General features: G+C 39.2%; 1 protein-coding gene across 2 annotated transcripts in view; it reads right to left on the bottom strand.

Moving 5' to 3' along the window:
- The window catches only part of LOC127441612 (ZZ-type zinc finger-containing protein 3-like), a 37890-nt gene that overhangs the window by 8025 nt on the left and 4577 nt on the right, over positions 1-25288 (bottom strand). Inside the window, exons 2-9 of one of the 2 annotated variants that reach the window (XM_051699206.1) lie at positions 16402-17863; positions 12878-13016; positions 11625-11772; positions 9141-9268; positions 8229-8300; positions 2285-2386; positions 1904-1999; positions 1460-1609 (exon numbers count right to left, since the gene is read on the bottom strand). In XM_051699206.1, coding sequence (XP_051555166.1) covers positions 1460-1609; positions 1904-1999; positions 2285-2386; positions 8229-8300; positions 9141-9268; positions 11625-11772; positions 12878-13016; positions 16402-17798 — 2232 coding nt within the window. In that variant the 5' untranslated portion in view covers positions 17799-17863. The remainder of the gene's footprint in view (positions 1-1459; positions 1610-1903; positions 2000-2284; positions 2387-8228; positions 8301-9140; positions 9269-11624; positions 11773-12877; positions 13017-16401; positions 17864-25288) is intronic. The other variant, XM_051699208.1, reaches the window with a different exon arrangement.

The raw sequence follows: 25288 nt of genomic DNA, 5'->3' as shown, positions 1-25288 counted from the left end.
AAGAAGTCTAATAAATGATTCCATGAGACTCATGATTATAATGAAAGCATACAATGAGGTTTGGTGAGAAACAAACCGAAATCTAATGTATTATTTTGTGAAACTGTTGACAGACAGTTGCTCTCCTCTGCGCGTTCATGAGACTGCACAAGAGAAACAATTCACGCAGCCCCCTTGTGACATGGAGCGTTCAAGAGAAAACACATTTTGTTTATTTAAATCCAGGTCCACCACAACGATAGAAACACCAGAACACAACACAGCTGCACACAAGGTGGCCTGGGTAGCTCTGCGAGAATTGACGCTGACCACCACCCCTGGAGTCGCAAGTTCGAATCCAGGGTGTGCTGAGTAACTCCAGCCAGGTCTCCTAAGCAACCAAATTGGCCCAGTTGCTAGGGAGGGTAGAGTTATATGGGGTAACCTCCTCGTGGTCACGATTAGTGGTTCTCGCTCTCAGTGGGGCGCATGGTAAGTTGAGCGTGAATCACGGAGATTAGTAAGAGCCTCCACATGCTGTGAGTCTCCGCGGTGTCATGCACAACGAGCCACGTGATAAGATGCGTGGATTGACGGTCTCAGAAGTGGAGGCAACTGAGACTTGTCCTCTGCCACCCAGATTGAGGCGAGTAACCGCGCCACCACGAGGACCTAGTAATGTTAATTGGGCATTCCAAATTGGGAGAAAAGGGGATTAAAAAAAACAAAAAACAAATGCACACAAACCAGACAACCGAACTAACAAAACATGTCTGAAGAGTTTGTAGTCCAACAATAGATGCATTTATATATAAGTTCTGTTCTCTGGTTTGTGTGCAGCTGTGCTGTGTTCTGTTCTTTAGTATCACTGTTTTTAGGACCTGTTTTTAGATATACAAAATGCGTTTTCGCCTGAACGCCCCTTTTCGCCAGCACGCTGCGTGAACTAATGGTCTCGTGGAGTCTCATGAATGCGCAGAGGAGAGCAACGGTCGGTCAACAGTTTCAATAAATAATACATTAGATTTTTGTTTGTTTCCCACCAAAGCTCATCGGCTGCTTTCATTACAATCATGAGACTCATGGAATAATTTAATAGACTTCTGAATTATACTTTTGCATCCTTTTGAAGCTTGAAGAGGTGGTCACCATAAACTGCCATTGTATGACATTACTGAGCACAAAATGTTTTCACAATTTCTCCCTTTGTGTTAAGAAAAAGAAAAAAGTCAAATGGGGTTATAACAACACAGAGATAAGTAAAAAAATGAGGAACTAACCCTTTAACGTATACTAACTGGCCCCATTTATTTTCATTGCTCCACTGACAAGTCGAAATACATTTTTGTGGCGATCAATATTATGCCACAAATGCTGCTGATTGAGCTTAACTTTTATTGAACCCAGAATATTGTTTAACAACACAAACTAAAGAGGGAGCTCTAAGATTTTGGACCGTGAAATCTTATCCAGGACTGACCGAATCATCTGCACCGTTATCTTGCAGGCTGTTGAAAAAGTGAGAACGTTCGTCCTCATCATCCATGTAGACAGGCGGCTCGTATGAGGTGAGGAACGTCGATGGCCTGTACAAGTGTTTATTGAGGTGGTGCTGCCGCTTACTGGAGGCCTACAACAACAGACGAAATATGATAAGTAACAATTTTATTTTTGTGTGTGTGTGTGTGTGTATACACTATATGTGACCACAGGGATGTTTGTTGAGGGTCAGGGTGGGGTAATAGTGGGGGTTAAATGTTGATTCTGTGTATATATGTTTTGCTTTTCTTTGATATCTGTATGAATCAATAAAAAAAAAGTTATCAGAAAAAAAATAAATACTTCTGAAGATTTCAATGGGAATAACACATTCTCCCCTAAAAGACAACAAAAAGACAAAAATCTCTCAAAAGACCTAGTTTACCTTTTTGCTGTACATGCACACATTGGGCGTTCTGCCTGGTACTGGAATACCAGCTTTTGTCAATTTGATGAAGTATTTCTGTACCCTGCTAGCAACCTGTGAAGGAAAACAGAGCTGATGAAGCTCTTCTGATACACAGTAACAGGACTTCACCTAAATTCATTGGTTAAGCTTCTCTACCACATGTTTTAGAATGTAAAGAATCTTATCAGATAAAAAAATAATAATAATATTTAAATCCAGAAAGAACAGTGTCTTAAATGGGGCTTTAAAAATGTTAATTACCTGACTGCTCTATTGAGAAGACTTGATTCTCAATCAATGCAAGGAGAAGAGATTTTCAGACAGAGTGACGGTGAAGAGCAGGGAGCCAATACGCACCTGTTTGGCAGTCCTGTTGCCAAGTTCATCTGCAATCTTCTGCCAGCGTTTAGTCTCGACCTCTTCTGGCGGGAACTTCAAAAGCAGCTGTTCTAGCTTTTTCTACACGTTTTACAACAAAGATGTCTGTGAGATGTCAAACAACCAAGAGCTTACAGCACCAGAGCTTAGGGCTGCACAATTAATCAAAAAAGTAATCAAGATTAGTTACATTACAGCTGCACCACCTGCTCTGTACTATTTTTGGGAGTAGCATACATCCCCCTAAAGCGGCAAATACTCTAGAAGTGGTGATTACTGCTTTTGGAAAAGGTCATGAGGCATCAGTGTATTACTCCCTGTTAATTCAGAGTCTGGGGGATGGAGCTTCAACGTCTCTCAAGAGATTATGGGAGAGAGATTTACATTTGGTACTGGAGGAGGGAGTGTGGGCTAGGGTTCAAAAAAATGTCAAGTCTACATCTAGAGATTCAAGGGTGTGTCTGATGCAATTTAAGATTTTGCATCGATTCTATTGGACACCCTCTAGATTGTATAGGCTTGGTCTTAAAGACACACCCACCTGTTGGCAAAGCCAATCAGAAGACGGGGACACAACCCATGTTTTTTAGGGATGTGTAAAGATCCAAGAATTTTGGTTGTGGGTTCAGAGATTTATGTGTGACTTATTGGACACTCAATTTTCATCTTGCCCCAGACTCTGCATCTTAGGTGATGGGGCAGTCATACATTTTGGGGACAGTCACTTAAAAAGTTGGGTCCTAGCCGGAGTTATGGTTGGCAGACAAATTATCCTTAGGGGGTGGAAGACGGCTGGGGCATCCTCGTTTCGGGAGTGGTGCGGGGTGGCAGCATTTGAGGAGGTGATATTTAGAAGGCTGGGAAAATGGGACTTGTTTGGTAGGAAGTGGGGTGGATATTTGGCTTTTTTGGAGGGTTCTCAGGGAGGGGCAGTGGAGAGGCATTTTTAATGTTTTGTTTGATGTGTATGTGCATTCTTGTTTTTTGAAAGTATTTTTTTTTATGTTTTTTTTATTTTTATGTTCTAATTGTAAGTGACCACTGGGGGGGGGGGGGGGGGGGTTTAATGTATATAATTGTTAAAAAATAAATAAAAATAAATTACAGTTGCCACTATTAACTAATGATGAAAACTGTCGATTACAGCATTCTATTTTAAGTCTACTGGTGTGTCAAATGTTTCTATTAATATGTATTTGCAGTGGTTGAGTATTCTAATAAATCCCAGACATCCCCATTGAACAATGAAACAGCATTGACGAATCAGAGACACTTAAATTTGTCAATACTCCCATCAGAAATGACAACCAATCCTAATGCACAATTTAAAAAAAGACTGATGCCAAAATGCTGGTTTTCTTTCAGCTCTGTTCAACTCTGACACGAAACCTATTGCTGACGAAACATCATCCAAAACTCAAAGATGATTTAGAACAAAAGCAAAAAAGGGATGCACCGAAATTTTTGCCATCAAACATTTTGGGCCGAAAATTGCTTAAAATGTAATTGAAAATTTGAAGAGAAACAGTTACTTTAAAATCTGGTAACAAACACTGACAAGGGGAAAAAAATGGTTTATGTTAAAAGATCCTGATTGAATTAAATTTAAAGCTGAAGTATATCATTTCTGCGACACTCGCTCTTTCAATTACCAATGTTTTCAAAACAGCTTTCCATATAAGCCCTTTCCATCATCTGCTGTGGTTCGAACAGTCAGATAGTCCCACCCCGAACTCATGCCATTGGTTGATTAACGTTGTTGGAGTTGGTCTAAATGGGTCACTAAACAAACAGAGCAATTTTATAGTGCCCCAGAGACACAGAATTTAAGTTTTCAAGAACATGAACCTCTGAATGAATGACTTGTAGTTGTTTCTACATATTAAGCTGGGATAGAAGGAAGTATTTTAGCACTGAAAAAGTTAAATACTTCAGCTTTCATTTAAATGGTGGCTGATCATTGATGATACAGCAAATTAATAGTAACTAGGTTGTGCTTACAGTTAAGACATGCGCTGCTTTATTGCTGAGAATTCCGTTTAGTTGCACATTAAAGCCCACATCCCCGGAAGTGAAGAAGCGATCTATCTTGGCAATTAGTGTTTTCCCGTGCTTGTGCAGAGGCTGGGAGGCTGTTCAGGATGACCTGCCGCTAAATTCAGCGGTCAAATATTTCCACCTACTGTTCAAGCTGCACTCTACATCAATGGTGTCAAACACACAAAGAAATCCAAACCAACCTGCTCTGCATCCGGTACTCGAGGTCTCATGCATAAAGAGCAAATTTGCGCTTTTCATCTGAAATCTGAGGATCGGTGAGTGAAGCTGTCACAGAGAAGCCAAGTTCATTTCTCCTCAATCACGGCAATAATGACAACATGGATTATGGACAGATACATGGAAAACTATTAAAAATTGTAAGCACTTTATAGGGTAAAGATGTGGTTTATGTTAGCCAAAAGTCAGTTTTCTATTATATAAAAGTATCTATTGAGTGGTGCAATATAAAAAAATAAAAAAAATAATAAAAAATAAATAAATAAATAAAAATGTAAAAGTCGTTTGAGCCTCTAAGTGTGATCACTTAGGAAAATCATATATTTATACTACATATACATCGATCAGCCACAACATTAAAACCACCTGCCTAATATTGTGTAGGTCCCCCTTGTGCCCCCAAAACAGCGCCAACCCACATCTCAGAATAGCATTCTGAGATGATATTCTTCTCAACACAATTGTACAGAGCGGTTATCTGAGTTACTGTAGACTGTCAGTTTGAAACAGTCTGGCCATTCTCTGTTGACCTCTCTCATCAACAAGGCACAGAACTGCCCCTCACTGGATGTTTTAATTGTAAATTCTGGAGACTGTTGTGTGTGAAAATCCCAGGAGATCAGCAATTACAGAAAAAATCAAACCAGCCTGTCTGGCACCAACAATCATCCATGCGATTATCTAATAAGCCATTTGTTTGGCAGCAGTGCAGTGCATAAAATCATGCAGATACGGGTTAGGAGCTTCAGTTAATGGTCACTTCAACCATTGGAATGGGGAAAAAATTTGATCTCAGTGATATGGAGCATGGCATGATTGTTGGTGCCAGATGGGCACTACCACTACCATGCTTGAGCGTATGTATGATGTTCTTTTTGTGGAACTGGGTGTTTGATTTTGGCTACTTTTGGGAAGGTTCACTACTGTGCCAAGTTTTCTCCATTTGGAGATAATGGCTCTCACTGTGGTTTTTTGGAGTCCCAGAGCCTTTGAAATAGCTTTGTAACCCTTCCCAGACTCATGTATTTCAATCATCTTTTCCTCATAATTTCTGGAATTACTTTTGACCTTGGCATAGTGTGCTACAGGGTAAGACCTGAGGCCGAGCGATGAGGAGGGACGGCTGGGGGAGAATGATCGCAATCAGCCAGGAGAGGGATAAAGAGGAGCTGGGGCCGCAGTTCAAGAGAGAGATGCACGAAGCCTGTCTGTGCGTGTATGTCTTTATGTTTATACGAAGCTGGCTGAAAAGCAGTGAGTGTTTTTATGTGGTGCTGAAAAGCACCAAATGTGAAATTAATGAAATTAAATGTCTTATGTTGATTGTTCACCTGGCTCCCGCTTCCACCTTCCCACATTAAGAACTGATCTGCCACAAACCTATTAACCGTTAATGAAATCTCGCAGTAAACCGAATGTTAAAAATGGTAACCGTGCACATCCCTAATACATACACATACATATATTATATATATATAATTTTTAGGGCAGTAAATCGGTAACATTTTTTACTTGATAATTACATTAATTACATGATATGCCTATTAATTAATTGAATTAATCACAATTAATAACATATATAATATTTGCTGAGAAAGGCCCTGTAATGATAATTATTCAATACCTAATGATTAAATAATTATAATAATTATTTTATTTTTAATTATAAATATAAAATATATTATAAAAATAATAATTTTGACAACAAAAATGTATAAAGACAGACTGTGTTCAAGACGGATAAAGTATTTATAAGACAATAAAAAAGTGGCTTTAGAAGGCAACACTATTATTATTAATATTACTAAACATAAATCTATGATTGGACTATCATTAGTCCACAGCAATTAATTTTGCAACTGAATTTGCGAATCTGTCCGAGATAGATTTATTAAAAGGGCTTTTCTAAGGATGCGTCAATATAAAAATGCATCGGATGGAACCTTCTGGAGCATCTCACTTAGGTTGCATCGTGTCTATACTCAGCATTTCTATGTCGCAGTGTCAAGTTAAACATCCCTGCATTTGGAATTGCGCTCCGTCCAGCTGTTTAAACCTAAGAACACGTTTTCATCTTGAGCTTCTCAATCAGAAGTCTGCAGCATAGTTAAGCTGGATACCTCGACTGCCACGTCATCAAGCATCGTTGAAGGCTGTCTCAATTTTGAGGACACTTGGAAGGCGGCCTCATTTTGCAGCCTTCGTTCGCCACATTTCAGAGGATGCATCAGGTGCATCCTTCGTGGCCTTCAATCACTCACAATCCTTTGCACAATTCAGATTTTTTTTTTAAAGAAAATATCGGAAAACAAATCAAACAGATGTGCCCCTTCCAGGTGGCATCCTCTATTTCTACAAAGTAGCTGAAGTGGTTCACAAATCATTTATTTGAGAAATGTTCATACCGTGACCACGGAGGCAAAAGCCTATATGACGTAGCCATGCAGACTTAAGGCCTCAATATACTTCATATGAAATCGAAGAACGAACAGGTGTAACGTCATTTAGAACAAAATCTGGCCAAAAAGAAGGTAGAGTTCATTTCGGTGGTCCGTAACAGCTCGCCGGGGCGAACTTTTAGGAAAACTTCTGACCGGCTGCTAAACACCTTCTTACTGCCATTGGACCACATCATCGGTAGGTGTGACAAAGAGCTCTACCTACCTTGAGGCTGACAGCTAATTCTGTTTACATTCTTCAATCAGTCAAAATCAGTCAACATGAACACACCGGCGTGTAGAGTTATTAACGAGCTGGTGCAAATTTACCTACATCTGTACGATCGTTCACATAGAGAGATTCTACCACATTTTTATGTCATACGATTTGTTTTTTATGATATATAAAACATTTCTACTGCATATACAGTATATTATTTTAAATAATCATCGATTGGTTAAAACAGTTTCTTTTAATGACCTCATGTGAATTCTACTCATAAAAGCGTAAAGTCATTGATAACACATTTTATTGTCACATTAGTTAAAGTTTTACTTGTCTTGAGCATCCTCATATTTAAATGTACCTCTAAACGCCATCCCACAGCAGTGTGGCAGGTGTCTGAATGTTAGCAAACAGTATACCATTGCACGGCTTTTTCAGTGTACTGAAAAGCATAGTCTGTAATCTGGATTTATTTTGATTCATTACATGTCGTGCAGCTTGCTTGCAAAATACACAGTAAAAGAGCAACGACAAAATTAGAACGTTCCTATTATAATCAAATCAAGGCAAAGACACGGTTTAAAAAATTTTATGCGCTGTCCGTGTAGACGGCTTCATTTATAATGAGGCATTCGTGAGAGAGCAGAACTCAATGTCGCGTTGCTCGATTTTTGTGTCCAATGTTTCCAAAAACTTGAAAAATAATTTAGCTTTGTCATGCTTCTAAGTGGGCCAATGTGAAGTTGATTTACTTATGTAATAAAACAGCAATAAAGTAATTAATCTCAACAATAATAATAGCAATTACAATTTCAAGGGCAAAAATCAACAATTATGATTTTTGCCATTCAAGAGCTTCAGATAAAACATGACAGAAAATGTTAAGGGAAAATTGGACTGAACTTAAGCCACTGATAACCTCATTAGAGGTTTATGTTAATAAAAGGCTCTGAGTTCACAAGTATAGGTGATGGTTTCATACCTGCTCCTCAACGGTCCACAGCTGGTTAAAGGTGTCAGGTTTGCTCTGGTTGCATAATCGCCCTCTGATCATCTGCACACACACCATCGGTAAGAACAGGTCAGCATTAGTCAAACCAGCATATTGTTCAAATCCATATTTGGGTAGTTGACAGATAATATGGACATTAACTTTTGTCAATATGATTTGAAGTTAAAATTTATACTAATGAATTAGGGAAGGTGTATATTTTAGAAGCTGTAACTGGTCACCATTTCAGTTTTTCACTATTTTTAATCACTAATTTGCCTTTACTAGTTTACTATTTGAAATGTCTCATCTGCCATTTTCAATACAAGAACAAGTTCCTTAAAAGTGTTTCATGTGACAAGGCACAATGCTTATCTGAAATAATGGCTCTACGTGGGCGGAATATCGACATCATCTTTCACAGTTGAAAGAATTTTGTGAACCAGCAGACAGAAACATAGCTTGTCTGGACACAGCTCCTTTGGAGCAGACCAGAAAATAACATTTGGATACAGTGTGCAATGAGGTGTAGCTATTTCGCCATATATTATTAGCGTATTTGTATGCTGAGTGCATTTGCTGTTGAAATAATTCAGCAGATTGAATGTGGATTGAGATATTGTGCTTTCAGGGAAGATGTTGTTGTATATGCAGAACACATGCGCATACATGTTCTAGGGCTCAAGCACATATATAACAGGAAACAAACATCAAGTTTAATGTTACATCTTGATCTTATTATGCATCAACCGCAGCAGCACGTTATGAAATATGGTGAAATCTTAGGTCAATGCGAAGAAAAATCATAAGAGTCTGTGTGACAACCTTATACCCTCTACAAAACACAGCAAGCAGGTTCATAAAGTCAAGGCAGCTGTGAAGGGTGACGATGGGACAGTGTACCTGAGTTCTGCTACTGGTCATGCTGTGTTCAGGACCGTCACTTGACGGTAGGGTTGAGGAGTACACGGATGAAGAGTCACCTTCCTTCTTGGAGTCCACGGGACTTTTTGGTCGAGCAGGCAGCCCTACTACAGAAAGACAACAAGCATTTTAATAAGAGCTGTATGCATGCGATTAATTTAAAATGTTTAATGCATAATGTTTGTTCAGCGCGATTAATGCATTTACCGGTTTGACATTAGATTCTGACATTTTATTCAGCTCCGTGCGAGTTCTAAACACTGTCTGAAATAGGGCGTGACCTTTGGGATGTGTCCAGCGGGGACATTACACATGGGTTTGAGACTAAAATTAAAGGAAAATAAATTCAATAATGATTTGGATCATTTCATGTTCTCTGCTTTTTCAATTCGCTGAAGTCATGCTCTTAATACCTGTTCTCCTGATTTCTATGCTATTTTATTATTTTATTTTTATATACATTTTTCTCAATGTGTGTATTGCTTTTTATTCTTATTTCATGTTCTTAATTTATTTTATGTATCTTATATTTTCTTTCAAATTTAAATGTAAAGCACTTTGAATTGCCATTGTATATGAAATGCGCTATATAAATAAATTTGCTCCAGACTTCTGCGGCTGGCTAGCCTTTTGGAGTTCTCCTACAGAGGGTCTGCCGATGCTCCCCTCAAAGTTCAAATAATTTCAACTTTGAACCCATCAAGAATTTGGATGATGTATCTTTACGTGGGCCAGCTCTAAAAGCAGAACAAGACACAGCGCTTTTCATGTTCATGCGCTTGACGCTGGCGTTGATGCCCTGACCCGAATCATGAATGAACGATTCATGATTGCTGTAACAAAACGGATAGCCACAGTCTGCCGGCCGATTAATATTGTGGATGATGAGAGTTTGAGATTTAATGTGCATTGCAATGAATATACAACCTATGGGGACTAGTTCTTTTAATTAAAGGGATAGTTCACCCAAAAATGGAAAAATCTCTCTTTATTTACTCACCCTCATAATATCACAGGTGTGTATGACTTTCTTCACCAGAACACATTTGAAGAAAAATATCTTAGCTCAGTAGGTCCTTAAAATGCAAGTGAATGGAGATTTCTATTCTGAAGGTCCAAAAACAGACAGTCAGCATAAATGCCATTGATATGACTCCAGTAGTTAAATGAATGTCTTCTAAACAAGTACGATCATTTTTGCTTCCGTTAGGCTTAACGAAAGGGTGGATTTCAAGAGGTCTCTCGTGTGACATATTCGCGTTGCCATTATACTGATGTAATCCAGGATAAGCACACAAATGCACCATTGTGAGTAAAAAAACAGAAAAATACAGATCTAAACCAAAACCAACCAAGCTACTGTACAGCGTTCCTCTATCTCAATTGTAAACAGCACTGCTCTTCCGGCTGTGACGCACGTGCCTCAGTTCTCGTGTCTTTCAAATGCCAATGCGATTACGTCACACCTGCGTACCGCTGCAGAACGGAAGCATGATTTAGAGTTAAAAAAAAAAAAAAAAAAAAGTACTTAAATATTTCTCTTTTATGCACCAAAATCGATCGTTTTGCTTTAAAGACATTAACAGCTTGTGTCGTGTGGATGATGTTTATGCTGACTGTCTGTTTTTGGAGCTTCAAAAGAGAAATCTCCATTCACTTGCATTTTAAGGACCTACTGAGCTAAGATATTTTTCTATTTTTCTTCAAATGTGTTCTGGTGAAGAAAGAAAGTCATACAAACCTGGGATATCATGAGGGTGAGTAAATAATGAGAGAATTTTCATTTTTGGGTGAACTATCCCTTTAAGTCAACTTCCCACTTAGACTTTGAAAAATGTTTAATGCATCTTGAAATGGTGCCATTTTAGTGCATTTCTGTCTTCATACTCTGGAAGGCTTTGTTTGGAAAATGTTAATAAAGCATACAAATGTTACTTTTTTTTTTTCTTTCCTAAGAAGGAATTCAATTTATTTTGACAGGAAAAGAAGTATATATTGTATGGCCTTCTTCTCATGGCCAGAAAACCAAAGAAATTGTCCAGTGAATACAAGATGTACACATATACAGTATTTATAGATACACCCAAGGCTTTTTTTCATGGGGGACATTGTCCCAGTCCTGTGACAAAGTTAATCTATTGTACAGTCGCCCCAAAAAGTATATGGACATTTTCGTCACACTTAAAATGTATGCATTTCATTCCCTTAGGTTTCCCTCAAGCTCACACAGTTGCCGTAGCAAATAACCACAGGTCTAGTTCTTTCTTTAAAATAAAATGCCCCTTGGTTTGGTTTTTGCTACATAATGGACACATTTCATATATAAAGACATTCATACATTAAGTGTCCAAATACTTTTTGGGGCCACTGTATACCCTACTCATTGGACACCAACCCCATCCAGAAATGAAAATGTTGCCTTCGGCCTGTATAAACCCATATCGCCATAAAACGTATATACACCTTTGTCAAAGATTAACTTTAACTGCCGTGTTTTGTGCTTCTTGTCACAGAACTCCCTTTCAAAGTCGCCGCGGCCCGAGGTGTATTGGTCCCATGCAATGTCCGGGAGCTGGACCACTCTCTGGGGGCGGGGCAATCCCATCTCCACCTGTGAAGAACGGAGATTAGAAAACAATTCAATCAAACTTCAAAACAAAACCAATAGTCCCTGTGCACGGCCACTTCCGCATTTTGTCAGAAGGGGTGCACTTGCATCTGGCGCAGTGCCAGAAACTATTACTATGCTAATAAATGCTGTCAAGATGGCTCTGGGGGAAATTACTTTTTACACACGCTATTTACAGGAGTTTCTGTGGATGGCATTGAGAAATTTTGGTTATATCTACCCATTATTATATCTAATAATGAGGGTGCATTTTCACAAGCTGTAGACCAGCACTGCCTTAACAAGGTCCCCGTTTCTGACTGTGTATGTACTTATAATTATTTTGATCACGCTAGATAAAGTATACCCCTATATTATAAACATGACAATCGACGATATTCCGACTCCACGTCAAATACGGGAGTGAATGATAATATATTTCCTAACACAGTGACCCTAACTTTAACTATACCACCTGTCTAATAGTGTTCAATATTAGTTAATTTCAATGTATTTATGCAATATATATAAAATAATTTTCCTTAATACATTTGTTTAATAAACATTGTGTCCTGTTTCAGAGAGATTTACCATATGCGTGGACAGGGCTCTGCCGAACAGAAGACAGACAGCCCTTATGATGGAGGAATACTTCTCAGAAGTGAATTTTTTATTTTTTATTTCTTTTATTTGCAGAAAAGCAAAAAGTTAGTCACCATGACTGTCTCCCCAGCTTCATCTTACGGTGTTTGTACTTGACATGAATCGCTTCTGTTGTAAATCCTCACTTGTAAATCGCTGGATGTAATTGAAACATTTTGAAACACAGCAATGCTCGGCCGTTCTGCAAGCTTCATATCATATGTATTTAAACTTACTGGAGCTCATTACGGAGGTATATTTTTACTTTTACAAAATAATATCACATATGTTGTGATCGATCGCTTTATTTTAGAAAGAAAAGCAGTTTGCTGCAACTCTCTTGACACTTTCGCTATGGCTGAATACAATACCAGAAGTTTGCTATCGCCCTCAGATTTGAGCAGAAATGGATAGGCCACATGCCATGCATTAAGGTAATGGCTTGACCATGGTGGAGCTGTTTTACCTGTTTCTGTAGCTGGTCCACAAATGTGATGGGGTCGGTCAGGGCCTCTTTCTGACACCGTGCCAGCATCTCTAGGTCCATGATGGCTTGGGTTCGCTGGGCCTCCAGAACACTGATGGTCTGGAGCAACCTCTGATAACTACCGTGCAGGAGAGAGGAGGAAGTGCAGTGACGCTTTGTGCATTATTAATGCCTGAAACTTGCTATGCATCTAGCCATCAAACTTTTTGCAGCTGGGCCATTCATTATTCAATTTCAGTACAGCACAACCACAAGCTTTGCTAAATAAAGTTCCTTTAAACGGTTCACATATAAATATTTCCAATCTGACACAGGGTGGGTGGTTAATCTGGCAGCATCATGCAAGAACTGGAGTATTACTGTGAGGTATGTGCCAACTCAGTCATCTGACTTTTGAACGATAAAATGGGCAAAAAAAAAAATAAAAAAAACATTTCAGTGGACCAAAATATCATAGAGCCTTGGGGATGGGCTCTTTTAAATTGGACTGTAAGCAACAACCTAGCTGCAACCACACAAAACACATTAGCAATCACACAGCAAAGTGCTAAAAACATGCAAAACACCCTATCAACAGAATAGCCAAACAACAAAAATCACTCAGAAAACCTAGTTGTGGTGGCGAGTTTTGCAAAGGAAAGCAAAACTCACATTTTGATGTGAAAATTTTACTTTCTCCCATAATTTAAAGAAATAGGTAGAATGTTAGCCTTAGTCACTATTCACATTCATTGCATCTTTTTAGCATACAATGAAAATAAATGGTTACTTCTGTGTTCCAAAGTCATACAGGTTTAAAACTACATAAGGGTAAGCAAACAATGACTGAATTTTCATTTTTGGGTGAACTATCACTTAATAAATAAATCTCAACAGTATTCTAATGTTAAACTGGTGCTTGCACTGAGAAAAAGCTGTACAATCTTTGTGCAATATGGAAACTCGTTCCATCTGGGAATACAAACAAAGGATCAGAGGCTCACATTTAATAGATTTTCTAGATTCATCTTGTTCGTTATGAAGATATGACGTAGCCTGAGCGATACAGAGCTTTGACCTTTCCCTCGACGCCCTAAGGAAAATAAGATCCACAAATAGCAAGAAAAAAATAACAGGCAGCGAAAAAAAAAAAAAAAAAAAAAGAGACTCAAAGATGCTCTACTAAGCAGGAGATTCTACCTACTGCTTAGAACAAATCTTATTCACAAGCTCAACAGACATTGTAGACTTAATCTAGCCTAACACGCCATGAATGAAAATCAATTGATGACAGCAGGAGTTCAGTCTCAACAAGAATTCATTTAGAGGACTTGCTTCATTTGATGTGCCTTACTCGAGGGCAACAGACTAGATTTTCCTTTAATTTTCTTGGCGACTAATAACTTACACCACAGAGCAGCTGTCAAGAGCCTCTCTGTGAAGATGCAAAATGAAGATAGGCATGCAGCACTGCAGGTTGGGGAAAGCAGCCAAAGATGGCAATGATCCCAAAACTGACATATGGCTGGCAATGCACTGCCACCTAGGGTCAGCCGTCTGAAAAGCAGACTAGATCGCTAATAACAGATCAAATAAAAAACGAAACAATGAGATTCCATAATATCTTCTCATAATAGATCTCGCCTTGATGCTCATGCATATCCAAGTATAAGAGCTTAACTCATCCTGAACTGTTTGTGTTACGGCCATGAATGATACTTCAAATCATGTGGAACGTTGAGGAGAAGGGTGCAGTTACTTTAAAAAAAGATAAGACTTATAGTTTTTGCCTGGTGGATGATAAAATGGGCAAAAGAATCCCACATATTTACACTGAAAGAGTGACCCGAGCCATATCTGGGGACCTAAAAATCAGGGGCTGGGCTCTTTTTACTTTAGCCAGTAAGCAACCATCTTGCAACTATTCAGAACACCCTATAAAAGAACCCTCGCAAATTAAATAGCCGAGCCAGGGCAAACACCCACAAGCCACAACACGCGAGTATTGCAGTTGTGAGATTTGCATGGGCACGCACCATTCATGTTTTAATATTCCCCTAAACTTCAATAGGGGAAAAACTGCCCCAGAAAAGAAATGAGAACAATTTAAACAAACAACAAAAGATAAATAATTCAGTCAGGCCTCATAAACTGGTGTGACTGCATTCTTTTTTCATTTTGAACTGACCCAAAAGCCAATCCAGTCGGCTGCTCCTTATCCCTGCTGGGCAGAAGCGGGCGATCAGCCAAGCACTCACACAGTGAGATGGGCACACGCTGAATATGCACGACCCAGGACAAGCTGTCCACCAGCAGTAGGCTTCCCCTCGCTCATTTCTACCACGATCCCGCAGATTACAGCAGCTGTTATTCATTATAAGCTACCATGGTCGACTATTATGCTACAGACATTAAGTGTAAACATGGAAAACAATGAGATGTTTTTCTAGGCCAACCTTTCCGCCATCTTCGAATTTCAAAGTACAAACATTCTGAAAACTCAAAACAAAAAATGACTAAAAACAAGAGAGGTGCAGGCAAAGCAAGACCTGAACAGCTGGGTTTTGACAACACACAAATTAAAAAGTGCTGCGTGTGTTACCTGCTAAAACAAAATTATATTATTTGTTATAATATAATTTATGAAGCTACAGAACTCCATTACCTTAATTTTTGCATAACCTATACAAATTTAAAAATAAATAAAAATTAGGGCAAGTCTATGCAAAACTGTGATTTTGCAAGGGTGCTTGGAGTAGCATAGTCTGATCACTTGTAAAAGTAATACCAGACCTCTTCACAACAAGCTGCACAATTTGAGGTATCATTCCACTTTTCAGGCATCTTAGTTCTGAAAGTGTTTCCCATTAATTTTTTCCTTAAGGATTTCATAAAATGTGTTCTAAATATTGGTGAACCAAACACAACCAAGGCATATAAGAATCGCAACCTTAGAAATTTGATTTGAAGCAAAAAAGTATTTTAAAATCAGACAATGAGACAAAGGTACAAGAATGTGTACTTAACATCATTCATTAGGAAATTAACTACAATGCTTTTATGCATTGAGAATAAGGTACATGAATAAAAACAAATGGAAAAATGTAAAACTATTGGATTTTAAATTGTTGATTACAAGCCCTGTAATTTCATTGAAGAATATTAAGATATATGGAAATATACAAGTAGTTTAAGAGCATAGGAAGAGTGAATTGCACCCTTCACAGCACGTCATGGAAGTGGTAGGTCGCAGCAGAGCTTTTTTTGTCTTTGTTTCAATTCTCTGATTAGTGGATCTTTTCTCTTCAGAAACATGGGTAGTGCAGTACTTTACCAAGCATTTACCATCAATTAACAAGCTAGGAGCTCTGAGCCTTTAAGTTTTATAAGTTATCGTTAAAAATCAAATTGGCCTATGGAGAAAATTAATGGGATTTTTACTTCCGGAAAAAAACTTTTTTACTCTGCGCTACATAATGACAAGAACGACAACTTTAGACAGGATAGCATAAGCCTGAACATACTCTTTGTTGTGTTTTAGAGCCAAGTGATCAGACTCAAAATAGTAGACATCTGGATCCTCCTCTTCCTCTTCATCCTCCAAAAGCTCTTTGGTGGACCTGGACGCTCTACTATCTGAAACCTCCACCTCTCCACTGACCCCTGCTTTCACTGAGAGTTCACTGTCTGCCTCACTAGAAAGCCCCAGTGTGTCATAGGGAGGGTCTTTATGGCTGGCGTCCTCTGAAGAGAGAGGAACCGGCATGGCCTCCTCCTTCAATGAACCATTGTCTATGTGTGGGGAACTAGGTTTGGGGGAGCTGGTTTTGGGCCCACTACCGCAGGCAGCACGGCGTGGTGAAGTCCTCAGGGTGTACCTGTGTTCTTGAGGCTCTGTAAAAGAGGGGGGCTCCAAGGGCAGCTGGGAGGAAGCCAGCGCCACTGTTTCTCCTGAGATATTTGAGCAGTCGTCAGAAGGGTCCTGCAGCTCTGTCGCAAAACTGCCATTGGTACTTTCCTCCCTAGCCAGCTCTTCCTGGGCCTGGCCGTGGTCCCCCACTACATCCACCTCAACCTCCATCTCTGGTTCCCGGGACAGCACGGCCTCGGCAGCTTCCTCCAGCATGCTGTTCCTCTCAAAGTCAATCTGAGGGCTGTCAGACTCATTGGCTTGCTTGGGATGAGGGGATCTACAAGGCACAATGGGGTCGGGGGATGAGGGCACAGCCTGACTGCCGTTTAACAGTGAGGAACTGTTGTTGAGCATGGCTGGGGAGGCACAGGGCTCTGCAGGTAAGGCTGCAACTTTTGAGTCCTCCTTTTGGAGATCAGCAAGGCCATTAGTGGCCTTGACATTCTCGCTGGCCTGCAGTGGAGGAACGTTCCCCTCTGCCGGGCTGTCCTCTTTCTGCTCCGCCTCTTTGTCGAGGCTGAGCGGAGAGACCGAGGACAAGTCTGATTTGGGGTCCTCATCATTTTCTTTTGGTGCAGCAGTATCAGGGCTGTCCGGCTTGAAAGGAGGTTCTTCCTCTACCCCCAGCAATTCACCTGAGCGAGGGCAGCGTTTGGCCCTCTTCAGGGCGGGGGAGGCCTCCGGCCCACCCCCTGCCCTTGGTCGCTCGCAGCTGTCAGATTTCTCCAAATCATCTTTCTCGGAGCTGGGCAAGCCCCGTTTTCCATAGGCAGGCAAGGGCTCACTCTCCGCCTTGCTCTCAGCTACCTTTCCGACCTGTGCTCTGGCCTGGTGCTGCTGACAGTCCTGCTTCTTCTTGGGCGAGCGGGCTCTAGGCGCAGGAGGTGGAGAGCACTCATCCGGCTGGGCGATGCTGCGATTCCTGAGGGTTCGACCACAAAAGTTCTCATCCAATCCATTTATCCCCACTGATGATCTTGTGACGCGCGAAGGGCGGGACGCGGCCATACTATGGTGGGTGCCTACGGTTTCCTCATCGTGGTGCTCTCTCCTCAGCAGCAGAATGTGGGCACCTGACGGAAACAAAGCCAGAATAATTACAGACCGTCCAGACTTAGTTTAAATGGATAGAGTGTATTTGTACAGCATGACAAGAAATTAATAACCTTTAACAATGCTCTAATATTTTTATTACATTCACATCCAGCCATGTCTTCTATTAAAATGATACCACATAATGGCCCAAAAAGCCAAATATGGAAATAAGATAAAGGATATATATTTAGCTGCAGTTCAAAGATGTGAGCTAATCTATTTGCTGAATGTTTCCCTACAGTAAATCAATGGATTAAGACTCACCAAAAAGACCACGACTGATGTGTCAAGAATGACAGGACATTCATGGAATATCAGGAATTTTTCTATAAAAAATTCCATGAGAAAAGGAGAGAGAGACGCTTCTCTTTCATTATTTATAGCTTGTTCCGTTAGAAGAAATAAATAAACTTTTGTATTTTTCAAAGAAAATGTGAGGGGTACTTGCCTTTGCAAATCTTGCTGCACATAAGCTATTTTGGGTGATTGTCAGGGCTTTATTATGCAGTAGTTAAGGTGTTCTGAATGGTTACTAGGTAGGTGGTTGCTTAATGGCCCATTGGCCCAGTCAAAAGAGCCCATGGACAAGTCTCTATGATACTCTGATCCCTGGAAACGACTTGGATCCCTCCTTCAGTGTAAGTCTATATGTTATTTCTTCACCCATTTATTGTCTACAAGGCAAAGATTAGATATCCGACCACTTAAAGTAACAGCACATCTCTCCTCAACAAGCTGTAAAATTTCAGGTATTATTCATTTTCACAGCACAAACAGCACAGGATGAGTTATGTGTAAAACTCAGGGTTATGGGTTTGTTTGTTCAAATCCATAACCCTAAGTATGAGCAATAGTAATAGTGATGTTTGCTGTAGCAAGCACCACTAATAACAAGGTTCCCAAAAAAAGAACTTTTATGTGCACAATTCCAAAGCAACAGCTTTATGACAAGTTCCTCTTCCTCCTACTCTCAGTCTTTGAGTTTTGTTAAACAGAGTCAAACATACACAAATGCAAGAATAACAGCCTATGGGCAGGCTATGATCTGCTGTTATCTAATATTCTATAAATATATCTCATATTCAGAGGTTATCTGAGAGTTTCCCACAAGCTATAAATCAGAATCTACTTAAGTTATCACACATACGCTTGAAGGCTTTCCTTGGTGCACTGATTAAGCTGCAGATGTGTGATGGTCTGTTTACTACACTGCCTCTTATCTGAGCTATAAAAGAGCTCTCCAACAATGGCCACTAGATCCCATGAAACAAAGCTTCAGCCTTGAAAGACATAAAAGCTTCATAGGTATGACCGGGGTCCAAAATTAACAAATCGCTAAATGCAAAATACTCCCCAGTTGGCTTGTAACTTTAGAAGTGCAACATGATTACATGGTTTAGGTTGAATTGTAAGAATGATAATCGGACCCACACTGATTGATGTGCCATGTATGTGATTCAAATTAAACAGTCTAAAGATTTTTTTTTTTTTAAACATCAGTGACTGTTGCAGCTTGCTCATCTTCAGACAACTTTATCCTCAGAGGAAAATTTACTATCAAATGTTTAACTAGAATGCCAATGTTTTTTTTCCAGAACCATGCGGAGACACGTGGAATCCATGAGGAACATTCTTCGAATTAAGCCACCAGAATGAAAACATGAGAAACAAAATCACTTGCCCTATAAGGGCAAAACACAGTAACTACTCAGTGACCCGTTTACATGCACTTATTCCTGCTTATTCCAGGGTTTTCACAAAAAGCAGCATTCTGGAATATCACGCGCACGCAAACTGTGTTTTACTTACTCCGTTTAAGGGATTTAGAGAAAGCGGTTTAACACACCTGGGTTACTCCTGGACAACACAGCTTATGTGGCCATGGAAACACATTCTAATAGGTTTGAAAGTTTGAAGAGTGCAAATGTAAGTGGAAAAGACCAGATAACAAAATTAACATCTCTGGATGTATCATATCAACAAGAGGGAAAATTTTACATTTCTGGGTGTACAGGACTAACATATAGGCTCACACACACACACACACACACACACAAAATCAACTAGAACAGACCAATTTAAAATATCGACAACTGTCTAGGGATGTTAATGAATAATCAATGATCAGTTATTTGTCATTAATAATTTGATTGATTAAGCTTATTGTCAGTTAATCAATTTCAGCACAAATGCATTCAGTAATCATGCCAGCAGATAGAGAAAAGAATGTACATACAATCATCCGCTGGTAGGGGGCACAATGTCATGTCCTGTCAGCAACAAAATAAAAAACAGACGTGCATCCTTCACTTCTTTGCTAATTATGGAACATTACGTTTACTGCATAAATCGTGATAGTGTGTTAAAGTACAACATGACAACAAGCACTGTTGATCCGCCGGTCTCCCAGTGTCATCCACACCGACATTCACGTCAGTTCTCAGCGGGAGAGCATGCAGGTTTGAATTCAAAAATTCATACTACACAGCCTGAATTTATTTCAAATACATTAACTAAAAATGTGTTAAGAGGAAAATATAAATACTTGCATTCATTAAGTGTATTTAATTGATTTTTAAACAGTAGGCTACATGCACATACTTCGGTTTCATGTTTACACGTTTCCTTTTACAGTAGGACATTTTTCTCTGATGTTGACGTTTTCAAGTTTGCATTAGAACATTTGATCAATCAAAAATCAAACTTTGTATAAATAAAGTTTTAAATGAAGAAAAATCTTGTATTTGTATTTTTTTGTTTTTGTTTCAAGCTGTACACCACTTCTACACTTTTACAATTCCAAAGACCAGAGCAATTTCATACACTGATATGCGAACAGTGCAATACAGAAAATGTGCAAGGTAACAGCAAAAAACCACCAACTTTCAGCTGGGAGACTGTAGGCAGTGCCGGCTAGTACTGCTTTCTGTAGTACTCAATAATTAGTGTGTGGTACCAAAGTCAAACAGAAGCTTGAAGTGTGCCAAATTAGATTACACCATATCAAATTTCTCAATTGCCTCCATTCTGCTAAGTCTGTGCAAGAGGATACGTCTAGGACATATGTGGGAGGAATAGGGATAATTTTAGGGTTTTTCTACAGCCAGTACACTACACTCCCCAAAAAAACAAAATAATGAAATGAGCTCAAGTTCTTAAAGTCAGTAACACTTTAGAATAAGGTTCTATACGTTTACATTAGTTAAAGCATTAGGTTTTATGAACTAACAATTAAAATCACAGAAATCATAGGGCCCTCTAATTATGTTGGCTTTGTCAAGCCAACATACTATACCGTTTTTCTACAGACTTTGTTTAGGGTTTTTCCAAAATCCCTAAACCATGAACAAAATTATCAATTGTAACACCTCCTAAAGCTTTCAAAATACTGTACATACAACCAACTCGGCACAGACCTTCAGACTGTTCTGACTTGTGTAGGGCCCTATGATTTCCGCATAGCAGAAAACATGTACGGACTCCAGTCATAAAAATGGAATTAACTATAAAACACGGAATGTCATGGAATTTGACATATTTGTGAGCAAAGGAATGTGATATGTCCTAGTGTGATGATTAAACAGCAAAAGGCTGAGATTTAATAAAACAAATAGCGTATTCGCTCTTCATGAGCTGCATGCTTCAACATTAAGTGAATGTGAGAAGCTGCTGCTTATAGTCTACACCAGAGGTTTTCAAAAGGTTAAACACAAAGCCCCCACCCCTGACAAAATGTACAAGACTTCCCCCCACACATTTTTTTCTCCTGATTTATATAAATACAATAATGTTGTATATAGGCCTATACAATAGCCAAGTTAATAATAAATAATATAGCCTATGCCAAATGTAATGTTTTATTTAAAATAAATGTTTGTCCTAATGATAATGGGATTACTTAACTGTTTTTTAGCCTAAAATTGTGATAAACTTGCATCACATGAGCTATATCACGTTGAACTCATATTTTCGGATTCTCTATGCATGGGCTGCCACATGAGTTCTGCAGTATTGTTTCTGCTTCTATTTAACATGTTGTCTACAGAAGCTCATCTTCTGAAGCAAAAATTTTTGTTGACAATTTTTTATTGTCGACGTTGTCGATAACGTCGACTAATCGTTTCAGCCCTAGCGTCCAGCTGAGGGAGAGTGAAGGAAATCCGCGTGCAGAGAGATTTGCGCTCGAGCAACAGGTACATGGATGCGCTCTTGACATTTAACAGTATTTTGTTTTTTTGGGGGGGTTTTGGGATTTTTTTCCCCTTTTTCTCCCAATTTCGAATGCCCAATTCCCAGTGCACATTTAAGTCCTCGTGGTCGCGTAGTGACCACGAGGACCGCCTCAATTGGGTGGCGGAGGACGAATCCCAGCTGCCTCCGCATCTGAGACGTCAACCCGTTGTGTGCGTTGCCATGGAGACATAGCGCGTGTGGAGGCTTCATGCCATCCACCGTGGCACCCACGCTCAACTCACCACGCGCCCAACCGAGAACTAACCACATTATAACGATCACGATGGGGTTACCCCATGTGAATCTACCCTCACTAGCAACCGGGCCAATTTGGTTGCTTAGAAGACCTGGCTGGAGTCACTCAGCACACCCTGGGATTCGAACTAGCGATCTCCAAGGGTGGTAGTCAGCGTCTTTACCACTGAGCTACCCAGGCCCCCGACATTTAACAGTATTATAACGCAATAGAGCTACGGTCTATTAAGCTGTCTATAAAGCTATTAATTTTCATTTTTCTTCACAATACATTTTTATGGTGTTTATATATGTTTTGATTTTACTTGGTAAATGTATCATCATTCTCCACGCCTCCCCTGACATGCCTCCCAGTTTGTAAACCGTGGGCCTACACTAACCACATCATTAACATCATGTGCGCTCTGTGTGTACAGATAAATGACAAAGAGCAGAGCACTTTATTCACTGTGAAGCGCATAGCACATGCAGACTATGGGTGTGTCTCAATCAGCTCCCAAAGTAACTGTTTGTTTTCATTTTATTAATTATATGAATTCATTTCATTAGACAGTTTAATGATGAAATGTAAATAAAATGTAAAAACCGGAATTAAGAGAAAATAAAATGGAAAAAATGGAATTTAGGAAAAAATAAAAATGGGATTTGGAAAAAATATATATTTAAAAAAATCCCGTAGACTTACATTGATGAAACGTTCAAACAGGCCAACGGAATGCTTGTAAATTCAAAATTTGTCCAAAAATTCTAATGTTAAAAAAAAAAAAAAAAAAAAAAAAAAAAAAACAAGGTCTGCTATATCAAGGTTTTAGGTTACAGTTCAAAACCAATCCATCTATCTTTCTTAAAGTTTTATCTGAAGGTCTACTTGACTGTCTAACATTTTCAGACAAAGGATTTGTCAAGCCTACGTCAAATTTCTTTTTATAAACTTTACCAATATCTAGTTTAAATATACTACTGTTCATTGTTAGTTGATAACGCATGTTAAGGCATACAATTTTTTATGTTAAAATGAATTAGTATAAGCAGAAATTATATTAATAATGCTGTAAAAGTACAGTATTGTTCACTGTTAGATTATATTAGGCCAAACTACTGCATTAGCTAATGTCAATGTACACAACCTTGTAGATCTAAATCAAAAGATGCTGAGTCTATCCCTACACATGATGTTGGCATATGAAGTCCTCCACACATCACACAGAAAACACATCACTACCATGTACCATTAGTGTGATCTGGATGTGGAAACGTTTGAATAAGATTTTGCACTGCTGACATTTATTTTGCTTGAAAAATGAGAGGCACCTGAAAAGACTTCTGCATGCATCATTCATTCACACTCAACTGAAGCCTCCTAGTGAGTGGCTTATGTGATTTGCCCATGTATCTAAAAGACGAGACAGAAAACAGACAGAAGGGGTGGTCTCTGGTCCGAATTCAAAAATGTTAAAATGATTAGAAAACATGATTCCTATTTTTACCCATGTCAAATGTAACCACTACATTCTATTTTCCTCTCTCTAGATTCAGTAAATAATAATAAAAAGTTTTTCCACACAGCAAATCCAAACTTGTGGTTTGAGCTGAAACAAACACACATAGGCTGATATATCTACAAATAAGAAGTAAGCCTTTGTATGCTTTGCTTAGTTCTCCTATTTTGTTGCCATTCACTGAAATAAAAATATCCAGTGATCACAGTAACCTCATTGATGTAGGATCAGGTTTCCTTTTCAGGATAATCATAGTCACTATGATTATGAAATAAGATAAGAGGAAAAACTGAGCATAGACATGGACTTGGATAGACATGGATCTAGGAGTCACCACTAATGTTATCATGCACGGCTACAACCCTACTGACATGACTCAGTTGTGCTTAATGGGGTTATTTAGAACTCAAATACAAGTAACCTAAGTGCAGGTTAGGTTGCTCCTCTTAAGAGGACTGATAAAGGCACAAAACACTAAATAACACAGTATCCTGACTCTGAGAAATGTGTATACCAGTGTATTCCAAATCATTTTAGTGGATGATCTTGTGCATTGGACAACTGGTCCAGATTGGATCAACTTTAAAAGTAGTCCATGTGACTTGTGCACTACACTGAACTCTTCTGCCATCAACAGCTTTGTGAGGAACAGACCGAAATGATGATGCGCACTAAATGAAGAGGAGCAGTAGTGTATATTCAAATGCCGCTTTTGAAATCAATGTTATATAAAACCATTGTTTTTCATCGGACTCTTCTTGAACAATCATTACACACCAAGTTTGAATATGCGGAAGTGTAAATGAGATTTGAGAGCTTCGGCAAAGTTCTCTTGGAGCTTGACTGGAGCTACTTTTGAGTTCACAATATGCTTTCATTGTATGGAAAAGAATAGCTTGAACATTCTGGAACATTTCTCCTTGTGTTCCATGGAAGAAACCAAGATAGTTTGGACAGGTTTAGAAGAACATGAGGTTGAGTAAATAATAGAAGAACAAACTTTTCAACTATTTATTTTAGGGATGCACCGATACTGGTATCGGAATCAGGTCCGATACCGCGCTCATGTACTTGTGCTCGTAAAAAATGCTCAGATACCAAAAGCCGATACCATCTGACTAACGAATGTCATTACGTAAACATTCAGCGCACAGATTAAATTCACGTCATATCCTAGTGAGATTATTTAACAGCAAAAGCTGTGATTTAATGAAATAAATAGAGTGCCTGTGAATGTGTGAAGCAGGTGTTGTGCAGGCATAGAGACACAAACTGTTCATACCTTTAGAGATCCTTGGCTCATACACAGAAAACTATTATGAGCATCGCATGCTCTGTTTGTAGCAGATGACAGCAGACAGAGCGCTAATTCACTTTTTAGCACGAGTCACATACAGACCACATATTTATTTATAT

The sequence above is a fragment of the Myxocyprinus asiaticus genome, chromosome 5 (genome assembly GCF_019703515.2).
Source record: "Myxocyprinus asiaticus isolate MX2 ecotype Aquarium Trade chromosome 5, UBuf_Myxa_2, whole genome shotgun sequence".
Classification (NCBI taxonomy): Eukaryota; Metazoa; Chordata; class Actinopteri; order Cypriniformes; family Catostomidae; genus Myxocyprinus; species Myxocyprinus asiaticus.
The sequence above is the reverse complement of the archived record's forward strand: the minus strand, read 5'-3'. Positions and strand labels throughout refer to the sequence as shown.